Genomic DNA, 19604 nt, shown 5'->3' with positions numbered 1-19604 from the left:
ACTGGGAAGGGTGGGCCTCCCATGACTGGAAAGCATCAGAGAGAACTGGAACTGGTCCAAGGAATCTGCACAGCCTCAGGCCCCTTGGGGTGAGCCCAGCAGGGGCTGCAGATGATAGGTAGGGATGGAACTTCTAGTTTCCTGCCCAGGGCAGAAAAGTCTGGCCCAGAGTTGAGGCACAGCAGAGGCCCAATGAATACCTGCACAGCTGAACCCTGATGGTCCCCTGGAAGGTAGTGGTGTCTGTGTGTGTATAATGTGCCCTGTCTAGGATCCCTTGACCTCAGGTCTCTCTGTCTCATGTCCTAGCAGAGTATACTGAGTAAAGAGTACAAGTTCAACTGGCAAACTTGCCTGGATTCGAAATCTAGCTCTGCCTCTAAGACTAGGTCAACATAACTGTGGGCCAGTCCTTTAAACCTCTCTGAGCCTTGGTTTCCTCTTCTGTACAATGGGGGTAGTTAAAAGCCCCTACATCACAGGGTTATTGTAAAGATTCAATGAGACAATCGTGCAAAGCACCTGATCTGTGTTAAGTGCTCCATGCATTTCAACTATTATTGTCACTGCTGATGGTTGAAGATCTAAAGCCTACGCTATTTCGGGGCTGGAGGGAGCAATTCACACAGGAGGGCACGTCTGGTCTCCCCCTTCAGATTCCCCACAGAGGTGGGGAATTTCATGCAGTTATTTACCAAAACCAGACACGTCTCTGGTTCCTCTGAGCTAGAGGCACAACAAGCAATGATGAAATTCTGGAGGTGGGCGGATGGGGGAGGGCACTGGGGAATGCTGTGATGTCAATGACTGCTGTTCACCAAGCTGCAAACCTGGACTCCAGAAAGGATGAGGGAGACTGCATATGAGTGCTCTCCTTGGCCAGGTGACCAGAGCTAAGTAGGTCATGACCCTGGTTGCTGGCAAATCACAGGAGCCAAATATATCTTGGAGACTGCCATAAGAGCAAATCCATTTTTACATGCTGGGCTGTTGCAACAATCGTGGCAGCCTGAGGCACCAGCCAGAGGGGATGCGTTTTGGCTCCAAACATGCCCCTCTATGCTTCATCCCATCTCACACAAACATAGGGGAGGGCAAGGGGGTTCACATTTTTGTTTGATGAACTGTGTTAGTAGAGCTTGAAAGGGGAGGGTGGAGGCATTAGAGTTGAGCTTGGGTGACTCACTCACCCACAGCCCCTTCTTGACCTCGGTTTCCCCACCCAGATTCGATGAGCCAGAGAGGGCAGGGCTTAAACCTGCTGGATAGGGGGACTCTGACTCAGAGGACAGGCGGAGGGAAGAAATGCAGGAAATGTGGCCCAGGAAGCTATAGGACCAGGGAGGGAAGGAGATTTCAGCTTCCCCGGCCCCACCCTTCTGGTCCAAGTCAGCATGGGAAGTGGGGTGGGTTGTAGGATTACTGTAATAGCTCCAAGCAGGCAGAGAAGACAGCACTGAGAGAAGGAACAGGGATAATGACAAGGGGAAACCTGGGGCTTCTCCTTTCCTGTTCCAGAGACCCTTGGGTGTTCCTTTTCTGTTCCCAGGTTTTATCTCAGACTCTGCTTCCATGAAACCAATGCTGGCTGCCCGGGCTGGGGGACTTCCCTACACCCTCCTAGCTGCTTGAGATGAAGGGACACAGCCCAGACCAGAGCCTCTTCCATGCCCCTCTTCTCTCCACTCCCAGTAGGTCATGTGACAGTACCTTCACCATCTTCCTGGGCCCACCCAGAATCAAGTGTCAGCATCAAAACTAGTAGTTCTCCACTGGATGCACACAAGGGCCAAGTAGGGAGCTTAAAAAACACCAAAGTCTCTGGAGATAGGACCGAGGCCTCAGGTTCTTTTTATAAAGTGACTCTGACATGAAGCCAGCATTGGAACCCACTCACCGAGATTGAGCTCTCTGCATTCCCTGGCCCTTTCTGAGAAGGAGATGGGTGGGTAGGCAGCTCTGACCCAAACCTGAACCCAGGGTCTCCCTGGGAGAACTGAAGGAAGTAGCAGGATTGGATGGGTGGGACATGGAGTATAAACCCAGAAAAAGGCAGAGGATCTGCCTCACTGTTCGGCCCTCCTGGCCTGATGGGATCTGAAAAGCTGAAGAAGAGCTTCAGACCCTGTTATAGGCAACCCTTATCCAGAATTGGTAGACCAACTGAACTGAAGATTTGGTTTGTGGGGTAAGTGTGCATCTTGGTGGGAAGGAGGGACAGGTTCGCTGAGGGGCCCACCCCATAAAATACTAAGGGCTACTGATGTACTTGGAGAGTATCTAGAACAATCCCCGTACTGTCTAGTGAATCCTCAGGCCCAAGAGGGATGGGGCTGGCCCACGTCACAAAAGGTGTTAGTGGCAGAGCTTGATCTAGAACTCCTGGGTGTCCTGATTCCTATTCTCATGTCCCATGACAAATGAATCATCAGTAAAGCATCATCTCTCAAACTGCCTGGTCACCAAGAGAACTTGGGTACCCACTACCAGGCCTATCCTCTCAGGACTCTGATTGAGTGGGTCTGGGTTAGGGGCCCAGAAATCTGGATTTTAGGTCACATTCTCCCCCATCAGGTGATTCTGATGATGCAAATTTGGGAAACACAGTGGGATGGGAAAGCCGTAATGAACAGAGGATGCAGAGCTCCTCCAAGCCCTCCAAAAGGATGCAGGCCTCCAAGCCCAGGAAGCAGCTCCTTCCTTCACAAATAAGGCAGGGCAGCTGCTCTACCTGAGGTTGGGAGGGAGACAGGAGACACAGTCTTCGAGTCCCCATGTCTATTAGGAAGAGGCCTTCAAGGCCCCACAGGATTTACCTCTGTGATCACTTCTCTCTCCAGTCATGCTCTGCTCTAATCCTGGCAGGCTTCCTGCTGACTCTGGAACACACCATGGCCCTCCCTCTCTTCCCTCATTTTAAGTTTTCCCTAACTCTCCATCCACCTAAGTACCAACTTGTTTTCCTCTCACCACCTGACATGGGGCTATGGTTAAAGACCTTGATTCATATATTCATTCACTAGTCAACTCATTCCACAGCAGTTCTCAAGGACAGGCATTAACCACAATATCTTAATGTAAACGGTCTGAGATGGGTCTCAGGCATAAAGTATACCATGGTATAAAGTGTACCATGTCTTTCAAGGGCAATGTGGTAACAACAAATATTTTAAACGTACATAACTTCAAACTAGCAGTCCCACAGAATTCTAGAAATTTATCCTAGAGATGCTTAAAGGGTACTCATTACAGCACTGCTTATAAGAGTAAGACAAAACATACCATGCAGTAGAGCCTACTGATCAAGAGGAAGAAATTTAAAGTCAAATTCCAGCTCCACCTCTGACCAGTTGTACAACCCAGGGCAAGCCACTAATCTCTGCAGACCTCAGTCTTGTTTGTAAATGGGGGAGTTAAAAGACCTTCCTTACAGAGCTGTTGTGAGGGTTACGAGTAATAAAGGTAGTAAAGCACTGCCTGATACACAGGTCAGGCTCTGTTACCTTACTATTCTTACAATCAAGCAGCCATTAACAACAATGAGGTATACACGTATGTGCTGAATAAGGAATGATCTTCAAGTAATACTGTTAAGTGAAAAAAGCAAATTGGTTAATATGTGCAATGTTCTTTGTGCTAAAACAATCAAAACAATGAAAAAGCTGGAGGGAGAACTTGTATGTGCTCATACATGCACAGAATATCTCATAAAACATACACAAATTGGGAACGTGGAAGTCTGGAAGGGGACCTCACTTTTTACCTTTCATATGGTTTGATTTTACCACAAATTTTGAAAACAAAAGCAAAAACTAAAAATGCTCTAATAAATAAACAGCAGTAAGCACGGGTGTGATTCTGATATACAGTCAGGATTGGCACCCAGTGCTCACCCAACTCCCTGCTCAGGATGGGGTGGTGGGGATGTGTGACCAAGCTTCTTAAGACACTGGCCTGCCCCAAAGGAGCCCCCACTCTAGGGGCAGAGCCATACCACAACCCCAGAATGCTTGCCCTGGTGCTAGAGCAGAGGGGAACCCTCCCTGGCGGGGAGGATGGGAGGGCTGTGAAATAGCTGAGGTCTGGGCTTGCTGGAGCCAAGCTGGGTTCCTGCTGCCCACTGTCTGCGAGACAGGGACTTAAGCTGATGATTCCTGGCCTGAGGAACTGTCTTCCCCTACAGCCATGGTGCTTCTGTGAATTGTACATAAAAACTCAGAAAAATGAAGGTGACTGCTGCTAAGACGGGTAGGCCTGAGAAGAGGAAGGAAGCAGCTCTGGGGGTCCCCAAATCCCAATCCTAGCAGCCCATGCTGATTTCCTCACCTATAAAATGGAGACAACAACATTACCTATCTCATGAGGTTGCTGCGTGGACTAAATGAGTTACTGACAATAAAAATAACAGTTAACATTTATTGAGTGTTTAGTACATGCCAGGCACTGTTCTCAGAGGGGTCGTAACTAACCTAGTAGCACAGTTATCATCTTGATTTTAAAGAAGAGGAAACCAAGGCTCAGAAAGGTGAAGTTACTTGATTATACAGCAAGTGACACAACTGGGATTTAAACCTCGACAGTCTGACTCTAGAGCCACCAAAGAACAGTTTTCAAAGTTACTATACAAGTAAAACCAGTACTTGGCTTGTTGTAGGGACTCAATGTGAACTGTTATCCTGAGGAAGAACATGGGAAAGTTTGGACACATGCTACATGGGGTCCTGGGGTCCTCTCCCCAGCTAGCTTTCAGGTGCACATACTCCCCCCTTCTTTGGCCTCCATCACTCCCACGCGTCACCTAGGTCAACACCTCTCCATCCAGCCTTGTGGAGGCCCAGAAGGCCAGAATGGCTTCAGCAGTGCCCCTTGAGATGGTTCTCTGGACTAACTCCTAGCTAGACCTGGGGCCTGAGGGAGAGGTTCTAGCAAAGCCTAGCTCACCCATCCCAATGTCAACTTCGTGGGACAAAGAGCACTTCTCTACTGAGTGTTCAGGAAACTGATACGGACTATATCTAAATTCAAAACTCTCTTGAAGCTGTTTATGCCTTAGGTGCAACCTACCTTTGAGGGGGTAAAGAACAGTATAAGATGACATGTGAATTTTGGAAGAGTTCTAAAATTTCCTCCTAGCTCTGACGTCCCGTAGCTTGAGAAATGAACTAATGCTCACCTTCCGTCCCCCTTTCATAGGTAATGACTTTAGTCTGTTCCTTTTAGCCACCCAGACCAGCCACCCTACATGATCCTTCCTCTGTTATGGGTAGTTTCTAGTTTGCACTGCACTCCCCCAGGAGCCCCCCATTCCATGTCTGAGGATTTCTGGCAACTAAGCCCCAGAAGAGCCATGATGATGACCTGGGAGGTCAGGGATTTCTCACCTACCAACAAGCCTAGAACCCACATTTCTTAGTGCCATTGCTGGGTAGGCCTCCTCAGACACCTGATATCTGTTCCCGTTCCAGGTCTCCCTCCTGCTGTGCACCCATCGCTGGAGACTCACCAGCACTGTTGGCCTCCGACTCCAGCAGGTGAATGTCATTGCAGTCCGCCAGTGAATGCTCCAGGCAGAGCTGTAGGAAGCGGGCCTGGGTGCGGGTGACCCTCTTCAGAAGTGACAGCAGGGCCACTGTCTGTTCACACTCATTCCAGCCCTTGAACCAGCCAGCGAGGATGCCCACCTGGTCTCGGAACATCATGGTGCCAGGCCTGGGGCCAGGGTGGGGGGGACGGCGGTGGCAAGGGCCAGCGCCGTCACATGGTCTCGGCTGCGGGCTCCTGTTACCTCTCCCCTGAGGGCCAGGGCTTGAGGATGTTCCCTGGCGTGGTGGCAATGGGTGGTGCAGGGAGGAGGACACCTGCTCACATCGGGGGAGGTCTTGGTCTAGCCACTCCTCTCCAGGCTCCTGGAAAAGGAAGCAAGGTCGTCAGAGAGAATGAAGGGGCTGGAACTGGCCTGGTGAGTGTGGGCTGAAGGGGTAAGGAGGCCTCATGCCTTCCTCTTTCAAGGTACCTACCCTGCTGAGCTCCTGGGAGAAAGATGAAGCTAACCAGATACTAAACCAACTCTCCCTCCAATCTCCAGATCCAGAGAAAAGGCTTGATTGGGACTCAGAGACCCAGACAAAGGAGAAGATGCTGCCCCTCAGGTCTGGCTGTCACAGGGCCAAAGGAAGTGGATTTAAAGCAGAGAGTAAGTTGGTAAGATATTCTAGATGGGAAATAGGAGACAATGCACACTGTGGCAAAATATCTGAATTAATGGAGACCTGGCCCCAGGTGACATGACTAAGCAGACATGTGATGCTGAGCACATGCCCTTTCCTTGCTGGTCTCTGGTCACCTCCTTCAGGGGGCTGGGCAGAGTGACTGCTCGCCTGCTAAAAGGACCCTATGGACTCTTTGTATTATTTCAAGCTAAGACCCACAAGGCTAGGATATAGGTGGGTGGTGACCCTGGTGGAGATCTCAGGTATGTGGATAGCTAACTGATCAGTAACTGGTTGCCTAAGGGTAGGGGCAGAGGTCCTTTTCAAAGATCTCCAACATGCTGGGGGGAATCTCATCTGTTCCAACCCAGCTCTCCTACTCTGATCTCTAAGATCCCACCTATCCCCGTTCTGAAGTGAATCTCTCCCTTCTTCTTCATTCCCTTGAAGGTTACTCCTGACCCAGGTCCTCTGGGTTGGGATGTCCCCTTGGCTCCCAGACATGGCAGCTTGTCACTCAGACTCCTAAGAGCCAAGAGGATACCAACCTGAGAAGGCGACACATCAGATGTTAAAAACTCCCAAGCAAGAAAGTGTCCAAATTCCTTTTGCAGGCAGGAACTACACAGGAGCTGTGTCAACTGGGCAGACAACAGGCCTATTCTTCAGTTGACTGGTTTCTGGACACTACTCTTAAGGCTTTTTCTAAGTGTCTCCTGCTCCAGGTCTCCACTCACATTTCCCTTCTGCCTCTCTTGCAACCAGTGCTCTTGGCTCCATCCCCAAACCATTTGGCTCCATCTCCCTCTGGCTGCCAAGAGGACTGAGAACTCCATACAAAGACCCATTGAACCTGCTGGGCTAGGTTTTAGGGAGCTATTGCCATCTCCCTGAATGTCTACGCTCCTGCTGAGGAGGGCTGTGAGGTACAACTGACAATGGCTGTGACTCACCTCAATAGATCCTCAGTGGGACAGTTGAACAGAGCAAACTGGTCTGGCTGTCAATCCCTTTGGATATAAGAAACAAGAGAAAGTGTGTGTGTGTGGGGAAATGAAACCTTGCTCCCCCAGCTAAACAAGCCTCCCAGAAATCTTTTCAAAAGACATATCAAATGTTGCCTCCCTGGCTTAAAATCCTCCAATGACTTCCTACCGTATTTAAATAAAATGCCTACAGGGCTCCCTGCAAGACTCTGGTGGCCCCTCCACCCTCCCTGTGTACCAAGCTCTTGTTCACTTGGACCCATCCATGGCTTCCCCCAGACCTATGCAAGGCTGGCTTCTACTCGTCACTCAGGTCTCAGCTCAATGTCATTTCCTCAGAGAGATCTTCCCTGACCATCCAATCTAAGGAGTTTCTCTCTGTCACTCTATTAATGCTATTTCATTTATTCTATATAATTTGGCACCCTCAGATATCATCATATTTTTGTTTGTTGTTTCTCTCCTCCCAACAAATGCAAGCTATATAGTTGCGCAGTGCCCAGGACAGTGACTAGGACTTAGAAGGTGCTCAATATATATTTATTGAATGAATAAATGAAAGTGAGCATGGAAGCCACACTTGGGACTTCTACAGCCCCTGGGGAGAAGGTGATAGAAGGAATGGCCCAAAGGATGGTAAAGGGATTTGGAAACCTTGCCCTAAGAGAAAAATTTGAAGGCACTGGGGAAATTTCCCCTGGGGAAGAGAAGACTCAGGAAGAATGGCATAACTGACTTCAAATACCTGAAGGGGTAGCACACAGAAGAAGAATTAGATTTGTTTATTTACTCCAGAGGAGAAAAAGGGTAGATGGCTCTAAGTGAGAGGCACTTAGATATGGGAAATGTTGAAACTCAAGAAAATTCAGTTCTAGTCTTGCCCCAGCCACTCTGTCACTTTAATCTTTGAGCTAGTCTGCTTCCCTTCTCTAGAATGTGTGAGATAAGGAGCGAGACTGACATTTGTCAGACATGACAAATGTGTTTTACCTCACAGGCTAACTCCAATCGATTGGTAGTGGCTGCCCGGAACACTGCAGTGAGAAGGGTCCTGAAGAAATGAAGCAATGGCAATATCCATCACTGGAGAATGACTAATAAATTGGAGCACACCTCATATAAGGGGATGTTAGATAGTAATTAAAAATATGCTTGATCTTGATAGCAGCATACAAACAATACATTTAGATCTAAGTACAGTGTTTGATCTTTAACTACGAAGATGGAGGGATGTCCATAAGTACATAGTAATATGTACAATCATGCCATTTTTGTAAAATGAAAAAAAAAGAGCCATATACAAAAGCCCTTATATATCTCATATGTCAATGTCTATGTATGTATGTAGAAAAATGTGCATGCTGTTCATATTGGTTACCTTGAGAGAAGGAGGAATTATTAACACTCTCTTTATATAACTTTGTACTATTTCACTAGTTGCAAATGAACATACATTACTTTTGTAATTTTTAAAGATAAATTTAATTTAAAAAAATTAAGGCTGCATTTTACTTTCTGGCTCAGTGAGAAAGAGTAATGTGATTGATTATCAATGTTTGCCCTGGATACGGGATGGATGAGTGGTAGCTCATGTGCCTGAAAAAAATCAGTTTCCCTTCCCAGCTCCAGCATTTTGTGGCTTTCAGTCCCAAGGAGACAGCAGCTGCCTCAACATAAGGAAGAATTTTAAAATAATGTATCTGTCCAAGAATGGAACTGGCTGCCATATATGAGGAGGTAATAAGCTCCCTGGCTGCTGGAAGTGGTCAAGCAGAGGCTGGATGAATATCCCTTGGGAGTGGGAGGGATTCCTTCACTGGGTGGCAACTCATAAGATAGAAGGACATGTTACTATTTCAGAGGGAACAACTGTGATGGGAGGTTTGCTATGCCAACAGCGTTTACGGCAAAAAGATGACCAAATCCACAAACAGACCAAAGTTGTGCACACTCTTTCCTATAAACACTTTTACTGGGTTGTTACTTTTCCCAAGCAACAGCACTCTGCCCCCCAACAGCACTGTGCCCCCCAAATAAACTGCTGACTGAACATTAATCTAGTTTCTTCCCCTGAGCCAAATGCTAGAAGCAAAGCCTTGGGACACAGCAGGATCTCAAACATGATGCTTACAAGGCCAGGTTTTGAATGGAGCAGGCTGGTGAGGACTACGGTGAGCTGGAAAGCACACACCCTGTCTAAAGGGAGAAGTTACTATTTAGCTCTAATCAACTGCTGCCATGTAGGAATTTGGGTCCAGTATTGTTAGATCTTAGATTATTATATACTTTTTTTAAAGAGGAGCCAGAAATCTGGATTTTAAAATAAAATCCCCCTATTTTTAAATGTTGGAAAATAATTCATATTAAAAGAGCAACAATGAACCACTATACAGAACAAACAAAGCCTGGGGCCTGCAGTCCTTAGACCAGATAGACACAAACTGTGATAAGACCAAAAGTCCGATAACTATCCCTCTCGAGGGCCTAGAGAAGGTCCTACACGTTTAAGCCACCCCACTGCTCAGGAAACATGATTGGCAGAGAGGATCTAGTGCCCAAGTATGGCTTGGACAGTCCTCAGGAAACACTGGGGCTTTAGGTAACAAACAGTCATGTTTAAGAATAAACTATTAGGGGAGGGACAAATTAGGAGTTTGGGATTAGCAGATACGAACTACTATATACAAAACAGATAAAACAACAAGGTCCTACTGTATAGCACAGGGAACTATATTATCTTGTAATAAACCCTAATGGAAAAGAATATGAAAAAGAATACACACACACACACACACACACACACACACACACACTTAACTGATTCACTTTGCTGTACACCAGAAATTAACACAACATTGTAAATCAACTATACTTCAACAAAAATCATCCCTAAAGGAAGTGTTCCTATGTTTTGGACAGGAGAATGCTGGGTGTTTGGTCTGGATGGTGACTGGAGAGGAGAACTGCATGGCTTTCTTCCATCAAAAAGCCAGAGGCCCCCAGCTACCTCCTCTCCTGCGTGCTTGGCAACAGTGAGAAAGGAAGACCTGGCTTGGTGAGACTGGCCAGGGAAGAGGCATCAGCCCTGACTATTTGAAGACATCTTACTGTGGTAGCAAATTACTATGATACATTCTGGTGGATTTGTCTGCCAAACATCCATGCCCATCTTCTGGTACCAGGCCCCTAAATTCCCTTTGGAGAATTAACTGTCTTTCTTGGATCTAGGAGCATACATGGAGTAAAGCCTGGCCAAGGAAAGGCCTCCCTGGACTTTTGCTGGAAATATTGGGGAAAATAAGTTCTTGGTTAGGGTTGCTCAGATTATACAACATCTCCTGATATTCCTGGTTGCCACTTCTGCTACCTCACAGTGAGGGCCTACCTCAGAATGAAGCCAATACAGATGAAAGCAGAGTCAAAAGAGGGGAGAAAAAGAGAGACCTGTTCACATCATTTGAAGACCTGTCTCCAGTTAGCCTGAAGCCCCCCATCCCACCTCCCCATCCCAGACTTTTCAGTTACATGGTCCAATAAATTCCTTTTGTGTTGAGGTCAGTTTGAGCTGGGTTTCTACCACTTAAAGTTTCAACTTTAAGCCTTGACTGCTCCCATACAAGAGAATTCACCACTGCTCTAGTCTCCATCCTTATGTGACCAAAAATGACTCCCTGCCTTTGAGAAAAGACACTAGAGGGGAACCCCTATGGTAAAGTCTTTCAAATAGTCCAACAATATGGCTGCCATACTTGGTCTCTAAGAGACCAAGTAACCTTCTTGAGAAGCATCTTCTAACCCTGGAGGGTGGGAAATGGAGTCAAAAGTTGGCTAAGAGGTTCCAGGAAAAACTGTCCACTGGACTCTTTCTTTGGCCCCAGTGAAAAACAGCCCACATACAGGAGGCGCCTCTGGAGGTCAGTTCCCCTCATCCACAAGCAGCACTGTGGAGTGAGACCTGGCTGAACCAGAGCTCTCCTACTGATACCAACTTGCTGTGCTGACCTTTGGCAAGTAACTCAGTTTCTTCCTCAGTGAAGCTTGTTGTAAGAATGAAAGAATATATATAAAAACACCTAGCATGATGCTTCAAATGTCTTCACATCATATATTATTGTATCATGTGCCAGGCCTTATGCTAACAGCTTTCCATGGATGAGCTCATCTGATCTCAAAAACTATAACTACAAATATATATATGTATATAATAGTATTCTCATTTTACAGATGAAGACACTGAGACACAGAGGTCAAGCCACTTACCCAAGACTGCACACAGCTAAGCTGAGATTTTTAAGGCCAAGCAGTCTGCTTCTTCCTGCAAATAATGCTACAGCGTATTTATTTATATTTAATTATATAAACTTATAAATATATATATGTTTATAAGTTTATACATATACATATATTTGTAAGTTTATATATTATATATTTATATATATTTATAAGTTCCCTTCCACTGCCTAGAAAGCTGGACCAAGCTGGACCAAAGCATACACCCTTTAACGCCAACATCTCTGGACAAATAACGGGAGGGTCCTATTAGCCTTCCCACCTAAACCTAGCCTTTCTACAGCATCCACATAGGCCTTGGAGGAGCTTGTTCATTTCATGAGTAAAGTAATAGGCTAGTTACCTAAGGTTAACTCACTATCCCAACTTGAGAAGAACAGGAGAATGTCAGAAGCCAAGGGACCCCAACTTCTCTCTTATGAAAACCAACCATTATTTACAGAAACTCGTGAAATATGTATACAAAATATGCATATTACTGCCTCAGCCAAGAATGAGGCTCTTGTATGAATGGTCCTGGAGAAGGGAAGGAGAGGAGGGGAGAAGCCAGGCAGGGCCTCCTGGAAGATAACAGAGCCTGGGGAGCTCTGGGAAACCTGCATAATTTGGGGCAAATGATTTTACCTTGCAGTGTCTGTTTTCTCATCTGTAAAATGGGTTTAATAATAGTACCTACTCTCATAGTGTTGTGAGGCATAAATACCCTCACAGACTTGTTACCTAGTATCATCATCCTGGATTCCTCTTTCTCTAATCCCATCATTAACTCCTGTTTTCTCAACATGGAACATGTATATCTGTATCTCCATTTTTACTACCACCACCATATTCAATTCATCATCCTTTCTCATCTGGACAAATGTATTGCCTCCTGCTTCCATTCTTGCCCCTGTTTTCCTTGCAGAAACCAGTGAATTTTCTTTACAAACAACCAAACAAACAAATCATGTCACTGTCTTGCTTTAAAAATCCTCTAATAGGGACTTCCCTGGTGGCGCAGTGGTTAAGAATCTGCCTGCCAATGCAGCTGACACGGGTTCGATCCCTAGTCCGGGAAGATCCCACATGCCGGGGAGCAACTAAGCCCGTGTGTCACAACTACTGAGCCTGCACCCTGGAGCCTGCGAGCCACAACTACTGAAGCCTGTGAGCCTAGAGCCTGTGCTCCGCAACAAGAGAAGCCACTGCACGAGAAGCCCGCGCACCGCAACGAAGAGTAGCCCCCACTCGCCGCAACTAGAGAAAGCCCGCGCGCAGCAACAGACCCAACGCAGCCAAAAAAAAAAAAAAAATCCTCTAATAGCTTCGCAATGCTCTTATGTGAAAATGTAAACTCCTTACCATAGCCCACAAGGCCCCACATGATCTGGCCTCTGTCAACCACTCCAAGCCCTTGCCCCTTCTGCTTCACTTATGCTTCAGCCACGAGCTCCTTGATGTTCCTTGAACACATCTCAGGGGTTTTGCACTGGCTGACCCCTCTACCCGAAATGTTCTTCCCCAGATCATCACATGGCTGGTTCCTTCTCATCAATCAGATCTGGGTTCATGTGTGCCCCAATCTTCCTCATCTCCCCAGTAGGAAGGAGTCTTTGGTCTGATATCGTCGTCAAAAACTGTTTCTTCAAAGGCTGCAGCTCTTCCGGAAACACCTAGACTGTAAGATCCACGAGGGAAAGGAAGACTGTGGCTGTATTATTCACGGCTACATTTTCAATTCCTAGAATAGTACCTGGCACATAACAGACCCTCAGTAAGCATCTGTGAAAAATTTCCCCACCTTGCAGCAGTCCTTTCTCCACATGTAACTATGCTTAGATTAGAATGCCCAGCTCTTAGATCTTCCCACAACTGGTGCCTTCTCATCTTTCAGGTTATCAGGCTCAACTGTCACCTCCTCAGAGGCCAATTCTGACCATCCTGTGTACAGTGGCCAACCTCCCACCCCCTTCACACTGTTTTAATTCCTTCATAGCACATATCACTATCTGATTTCTTTTGTTTATATATCTTCCCTCCATCAGAATATAAGACCCAAGAGCTCTAAGACCTTGACTGTTTCATTCACTGCTGTATCTCCAGTACCTAGAAAAGTGCTTTCATAAATTGTTTAATTGCTGGAGACGTTTGAGATGTGCACACTCTACACTGCTGTTCTGTTACTTGCCCTCGACCAGACTCTATTCAACAAATTTACCCTAAAACAAACAAAACAAAACTCTACGCACAGTAATCTGCTTAACCTTCTTCTAAAGTTCTGAGTCCTAGAAACCCAAAGCTGAGGTAAGGAACTGAACATGAGTACTCCTGGATTCCACTACCCCAAGGCTATAACCAAACCAGGCCAGTCATCTCATTCCTGTTTCTCCCAGTGAGATCCCAAAGGAAGGTCTGGTGGGGTGAGACCAGCCATAAACTCTCTGGATCCAAACGACCATAGAGAAGAGAATGATTGGGGCTGGGGAACAGTGAAGAGGGGGACTACCATCAACCCTCAGAAAGGTCATGGGATGGAATCACAGTCCTGTCTGGTTTAGCAAGCAAGAGAGTCTCTAAGAGCGCCGCTCACCTAAACATGTCTCAAAGGATCTTCTGTCACCATTTCACACTTATTCAGAGAGGAAACTGTTTTCAAACTGGGGCTCTCAGGAAAGAGTTCTCTTTCCAGTGAGACTGCTAAGAAGGTGGGGTTTAAGCCTACAGTTGCTGAGGGTCATCTTTGTCGTCACAAAGCAGAAACCAGTTGAGGATGAAGCTAAGTCAGTGGAGAAATGGGGAGAGATTACTAGGAAGACTGAACTCCTGGATGCAGGTAGGTCTGGAGCCATCCTAGTTCTGGACTTTTCAGTAACATGAGCCAATTAATTCTCTTTATTTTTATTAAACCAGTTTGAGCTAACATACTGTCACCTATATCTTAGAGTCTTGGTTGATATGACCTTTTTTTTTTTTTTTGCTAAAACTGAGCACTTATATACAAGGCATTGTTCTAAATACTTTATACATATTAAGTTATTTAATCCTTATAATAGTTCTATGAAGTAAGATACCATTATTACCTTCATTTTTCAACTCTGGAAACTAAGGACCAGAGAAGTTCAATAACTTGTCCTAGGTCACAAAACAGGGGGTAAGCAATGATGTGGGATGCAAATCCTGTCTGGCCCCAGAGTCTGCATACTTGATCACTACACTACAATGCCCCATTGCACCCAACCCTATCTGAACAGAAAATCCAACTCTCTGACCCCAGACACTATCATCCCGGGACGGACAGAGCCCAGAGACCTTCTATTTGTGCCACCTGTCCTCAATTTCATCCTTTGTAAAATGAGGATAATCACAGTTTACCTACCTCATAGAGTTCCTGTGAATATGAGATGAGACAATACATGTGAAGCACTTAAACAGTGACTGGCAGATAATAATTACTCAATAAACAGTGGTCATTAACATTATTACTCTGTGGGTCACTAAAGTGCATCTGGCAAATACAATGCAGATGGAAGAGATCTGTTTTCTTTCACCTCTGTCCTTTAGGTGAAGAGAAGAGATGCCATGGGTTAGAGATGAAGAGTCTTTCTTGTCTTTAACCCACTGCATAAGCTGCATCCTCTGCCTGGAAAGCCACTCATCCTTGTCCCAACTCTTGTGGAACAGCACCCAGAACAAGTACCACTTATTCTATGAAGTCTCTCCAGATAGAGGGTGCCTTCTCTCACTGCCAAATTTCCACAGTATATAATTTGTACCTCACGTTCTGTCCCGTGTACCTGCCCAACCTCTCTACTGTACTGTGAGCTCCCTGAAGGCCAGCCCCAGTATTTACCTCGTGATCTGTTTATTCTTCTCAAACTTAGAGAGAAACAAAAACCCTTGGAGAAAGTTGAGAGCCCTGTGGAGGCCCCAAACCTACAAAGGCTGAGGAGGGCTGAGAAGCCAACTAGGATGGGGTGAGGCAGATCCCCAGGAATAGGACGTGGGGTAGCTAAGAATCAGGAAACAGCACAAAGAAAAGTTCCAGATGAGAGAGGGTGGGGAAGGCAGCCTCTCCTAGGAGGAGTGGCAAAAGGAGCTGGGTAGAGAGAATAAAAGAGGTGAGAGGAGAGGAGGGGGGGCGATAAGATGTGTTGAACCTGGATGGGGAGTGAGAGTAAGGAACTCAGAGATTTCTGACCAAATGCAGGAAGAGCTGCCCATGAGCCAATGATTCCTCATAACTTACAGAGGGAAGGATCCCAGCTTGTGGGATTCAGAAAAGAACAAGTTACATCCTGGTACTTTCCAAACTCCCAGGTCAGTGAGGGTGAGTGGACAAGTACATGAAAAACTACAAGGAAGAAGATGAGCGGTGCTCTAAGAAGTACAATGGAAGGCTCTGGGCAGTAAGACACAGAGAATGAAAAGACTGGAAGGTGCCTTAAGGCAAGGGTGCCTATGTGGAGAATAGATGAGGATTAGATAAGGATAAGAGATGGACACGTGTGTTCAAGAAGGGAGCAACTTGAAGCAGAAGCACAGAAAGGGGATGGTATGGAGGGGTGGAGGGGAAGCCAGAAGGAGAAAATGCTGAGGAAGATCTGAAAGGGAACCATTCAAAGACGGAATATGAAGTAATTGCTCAGAGGGTGGGGTAACCTTGTGGAGAAACCAGAAACCTTTCAAAGAGGGTAAGGAATCTTCTGGAGGGTAGGTACTTCACAAAGGGGACTCCCAGGAAAATGGGGGTGGGCAGTAGGGCACAGAGGCATATGCTGAGATATCTTTCAGGGGGGCTTTCTGTGGGGAAAGGGAAATCCTCTTAGAGGGCAGTGGTTCTCAAACTTGAGCATGCATCAGAATCACCAGGAAGGTTCCTAAAAACAGCTGGGCCCTACTCCTAGGTTTTCTGATTCAGCAGGTCTGGGTTGGGACCTAAGAATTTGCATTTCTAACAAGTTCTCAGGTGATGCTGATGTTGCTGGTCCAGGGACAACACTTTGAGAACCACTACTACAGGGGGAGGGATTCTTTTGTGAGGAGGCCCTCAAAGTGGAAAAAGGAAGGAGAAGGCTTCAGAGAGGAAAATCAGGGGAGTCTTCAAGGAGAGTCTAAGGAGGGTGGGAATTCCCTGGCGGTTCAGTGGTTAGGACTCCATGCTCTCAATGCTGAGGGCCTGGGTTCAATCCCTGGTCAGGGAACTAAAATCCCACAAGCCTTGCAGCGCAGCCAAAAAAATAAAAACCTTAAAAAAAAAAAAGAGTCTAAGGAAGGTGTTAAGGGTCTCTCCATCTCTCTGAAGGGAAGATCTAAAGGGAGGAGGGGTCTATGAAGATAGAACCTAAGAAAAATGGTCTGAGAGAAAGATCTCTGAGAGTTGGGATTTCAAGAGGTGAGGGTATCTCTTGAGGATCTGTTTAATAAAAGGGGACATAGAGACTCTTGAGAGGAGGAGTCTGCAGGATGCTGGGGGCCTATGGTGGGATAATGGGGGAAGGAGGCTCAGATCTGAGAAGGATCTCTAAGTTGATTGCAGAAGAAAGAATGGAGGAGATGAGAGGGTGTAAATGGGGGTTCTAAAAGGGGTATATCTGATAGGGCCCTGAATAAGGTTTCTTGGGGATGTCAGAGGGAGAACCTGAGAGAGAGTGTTCTGAGGAAGTCTTACAAACTGCTGGAGTTGCTGATGCACAGCAATTTTGGAGAAAATTCTCTAAAGGGAGTCTGTGGAGGTGTGGTCTTCTGTGAGAGATCTTAGATTTACTGGAGCAGGATGACAGAGGCCTTTTTAGGAACAGCTCTCAAAGAGCTCAGATGAGAAACTCTGAGTAAAGGTCTCAATAGGATATACGGGGAAGGTGGGTCTTGGGGTGGGGGAATATGGGAACATCACAGTAGAGGGTTTTTCAAAAAACAATTCTGGGACTTTCTAAGAAAAGGAGCCGGTTGGTGCTGGGGGTCTTCTACAGGTGGTTCTAGAGGATTTGAGGGAAGCTGTGAGGGTGAGTTCAGGGAGGGAACTATCTAGGAAAAGTCTCTTAGTAAGGCAGGAGGTCTCTTAAGTGCTGATTCAAGGGTCTCTGTGCTGGAAGGGTCTCTGGGAGGGATTTCAAGGGCATATCTCAGAGGGCTCAAGGAGGTGGCTGGGGTCTCTGTGAAGACAGGAGGAGGTCTTGAAAAGCTGCATCTCAGAGGGGTCGTGAAGAGAGGGTCTTAGGGTTTACAGGGCTTGTGAGGAGGAAAGTTCATCTGAAAGTAGGTCTAGAAGGAGAGATTTTGAAAGGGGGATTCGAAGAGCGATTCTAGAAAATATCAGAGAGAAACTATGAGGAAACGTTTTGGAATCCTGAGGAAGCAATTTCTGTAACATTTTGTGTGGGTTACTAGGAGATTTGGGATACATAAAAAGGGTTTTGGAAGAGACTTGTGGAATGTGGAAGAAGAGTTCTCCAGAGATTTCAGGGAATCTCTGGAGAAGATTTCTGGGATAAGTGAGGAGGGTCTCAGGGGAAGATTTCTGGGGTATCTGAGGGTGATCTCTAGGGCATTTCAGGGTGGTGAGATTTGAGAAGCATGAGGAGGTCTTTGAGAGAGATTTTTGGGACCTGTGGGAGAGGCCAAAGGGATGACTTTCGGGATATGTCAAGGGGGAGTGTATATGGGAGATGGATTGGTGGCGGCGGGGGGGGGGGGGCGCTCCAAGTGAGTTTTGAGGATCCGAGGCCATTTCAGAGAGTCTCTGAGGAAGATTTTCAGGGGACATCAGGGGCATTCTGGAGGATTCCAAGGGGAGGGGCTCTGAGATTTGGGGGCTCTGAGTGGAAAATCTCCAAGGCGATTTCTGGTATGGGGGTAGGTGGGAGGGAAAATTCTTGGGATGTGTGAGAAGGAAGTCTGGGGGAGACTGTTGGGATGTGCGAAGCAGGTCGCTGGGGGAGATTTCTGGAATGTACAGGGTCTGGAGGGGATTTCGGGGAATCTCTGATCTGAAGGAGATTTTTAGGGCTTACGAGGGAGGTTCCTGGAGAAGATATCTGATACATATCGTTGGAATATGAGGAGTGGCCCCGGGGAAATATTTCTGGACGGAGGAGGTTCGGGGATCTGGGACCAGACGGGGGTTCTCTGAGGAAGATATTTGAGGCGTAGGACGGGGTCTGGAGCAGACGTGGAAATATCAGGGGTGGCCTCTCGGGAAGCCTTTCGCACCGCGGAAAGGTACAGAGGGCTTCGGGCGGATTCGGGGGGTCTGTGGGCGTGCCCTCCAGGGAGGTGTCCGAGGTACACCTGGGGGGGTCACGAGATAGGCTGCTGCCAGGCCCCCCGGCCACCCCGAGGGGCAAGAATTTCGGAGAGAAGCTCGAGAAGCGGCCTGTGAGGGCGACTCGGGGGATGGGTGTGGGAGATCCTCTCGAGGGTCGGGACCCCGGAGGCCCGCGCTCCGCGCCCGCCGCCTCCCAGGGTCCCTGAGGGGGCGGGGCCGCCCGCGGCCTGGGGCGCCCTGAGGTGAGCCCCGCGCGCTCCGACCCGCCCCCGCCCCGCGTCCGCCCGACCCTGCCCACCACTCACCGCCTCGGCCTCCGCCGCCGCCGCCGCCGCCGCCCGGGCCTCCTCAGGCCTCCGCCACTGCCGTCGCCCCCTCTCCGGCCCGCGAGCTCCCCTCCCTCCTCCCTCACCGACCACCGCCGCCGCCACCGCCGCCGTCGCGCTGCGTCACCGCGCCGTGCGTCACCGCCCCTGGCCCCGCCCCGACGGGACTGCCGCGCGCCGGCATTAGCTGATGCCGCGGAGAGGAACGGTACGCCCGCCAACGGGCTGCGAGGGCAGCCCGAAGGGCGGGAGGTGTGCGCGGAGAAAGGCGGGGTCCCAGCGGAGAAGGGGGCCGCGGGGGTTGAACGAGGCCCACGAGGCCCGCCCCCCGCTCAGTGGGATTGGCCTGCTGCGCGGCTGACGGGCTGTCAGCCCGGCGGGCGGGGCAGGGGCGGGGCGCGCGCGGCGTTGCCACGGGCAACGGGCCCTGCGGGGCCCGGCGGAGCCTGGGATTGGGCCTCCCGGCCTGCAGGGGACAGTCTCGCGCGCGTCTACCTCAGCGGCCTCGAGCTAAGTCACAATTCCTGATTCTGGCGTTCAAGGCCCGGCT

General features: G+C 48.1%; 1 protein-coding gene across 5 annotated transcripts in view; it reads right to left on the bottom strand.

Moving 5' to 3' along the window:
- The window catches only part of SAMD4B (sterile alpha motif domain containing 4B), a 37446-nt gene extending 18195 nt beyond the window's left edge, over positions 1 to 19251 (bottom strand). Inside the window, exons 1-4 of one of the 5 annotated variants that reach the window (XM_027079514.1) lie at positions 19034 to 19251; positions 12827 to 13142; positions 7163 to 7219; positions 5504 to 5906 (exon numbers count right to left, since the gene is read on the bottom strand). In XM_027079514.1, the coding sequence (XP_026935315.1) occupies positions 5504 to 5699 (196 nt within the window). In that variant the 5' untranslated portion in view covers positions 5700 to 5906; positions 7163 to 7219; positions 12827 to 13142; positions 19034 to 19251. The other 4 variants (XM_027079515.1, XM_027079516.1, XM_027079517.1 and 1 more) reach the window with 4 other exon arrangements.
- Between the last annotated feature and the right edge of the window lie 353 nt (positions 19252 to 19604).

Source organism: Aethalodelphis obliquidens, unplaced genomic scaffold (assembly GCF_003676395.1).
Source record: "Aethalodelphis obliquidens isolate GAN/ISIS:26980383/991018 unplaced genomic scaffold, ASM367639v1 scaffold43, whole genome shotgun sequence".
Lineage (NCBI taxonomy): Eukaryota > Metazoa > Chordata > Mammalia > Artiodactyla > Delphinidae > Aethalodelphis > Aethalodelphis obliquidens.
Note: the sequence above shows the minus strand (reverse complement) of the source record. Positions and strands in the feature narration are given on the sequence as shown.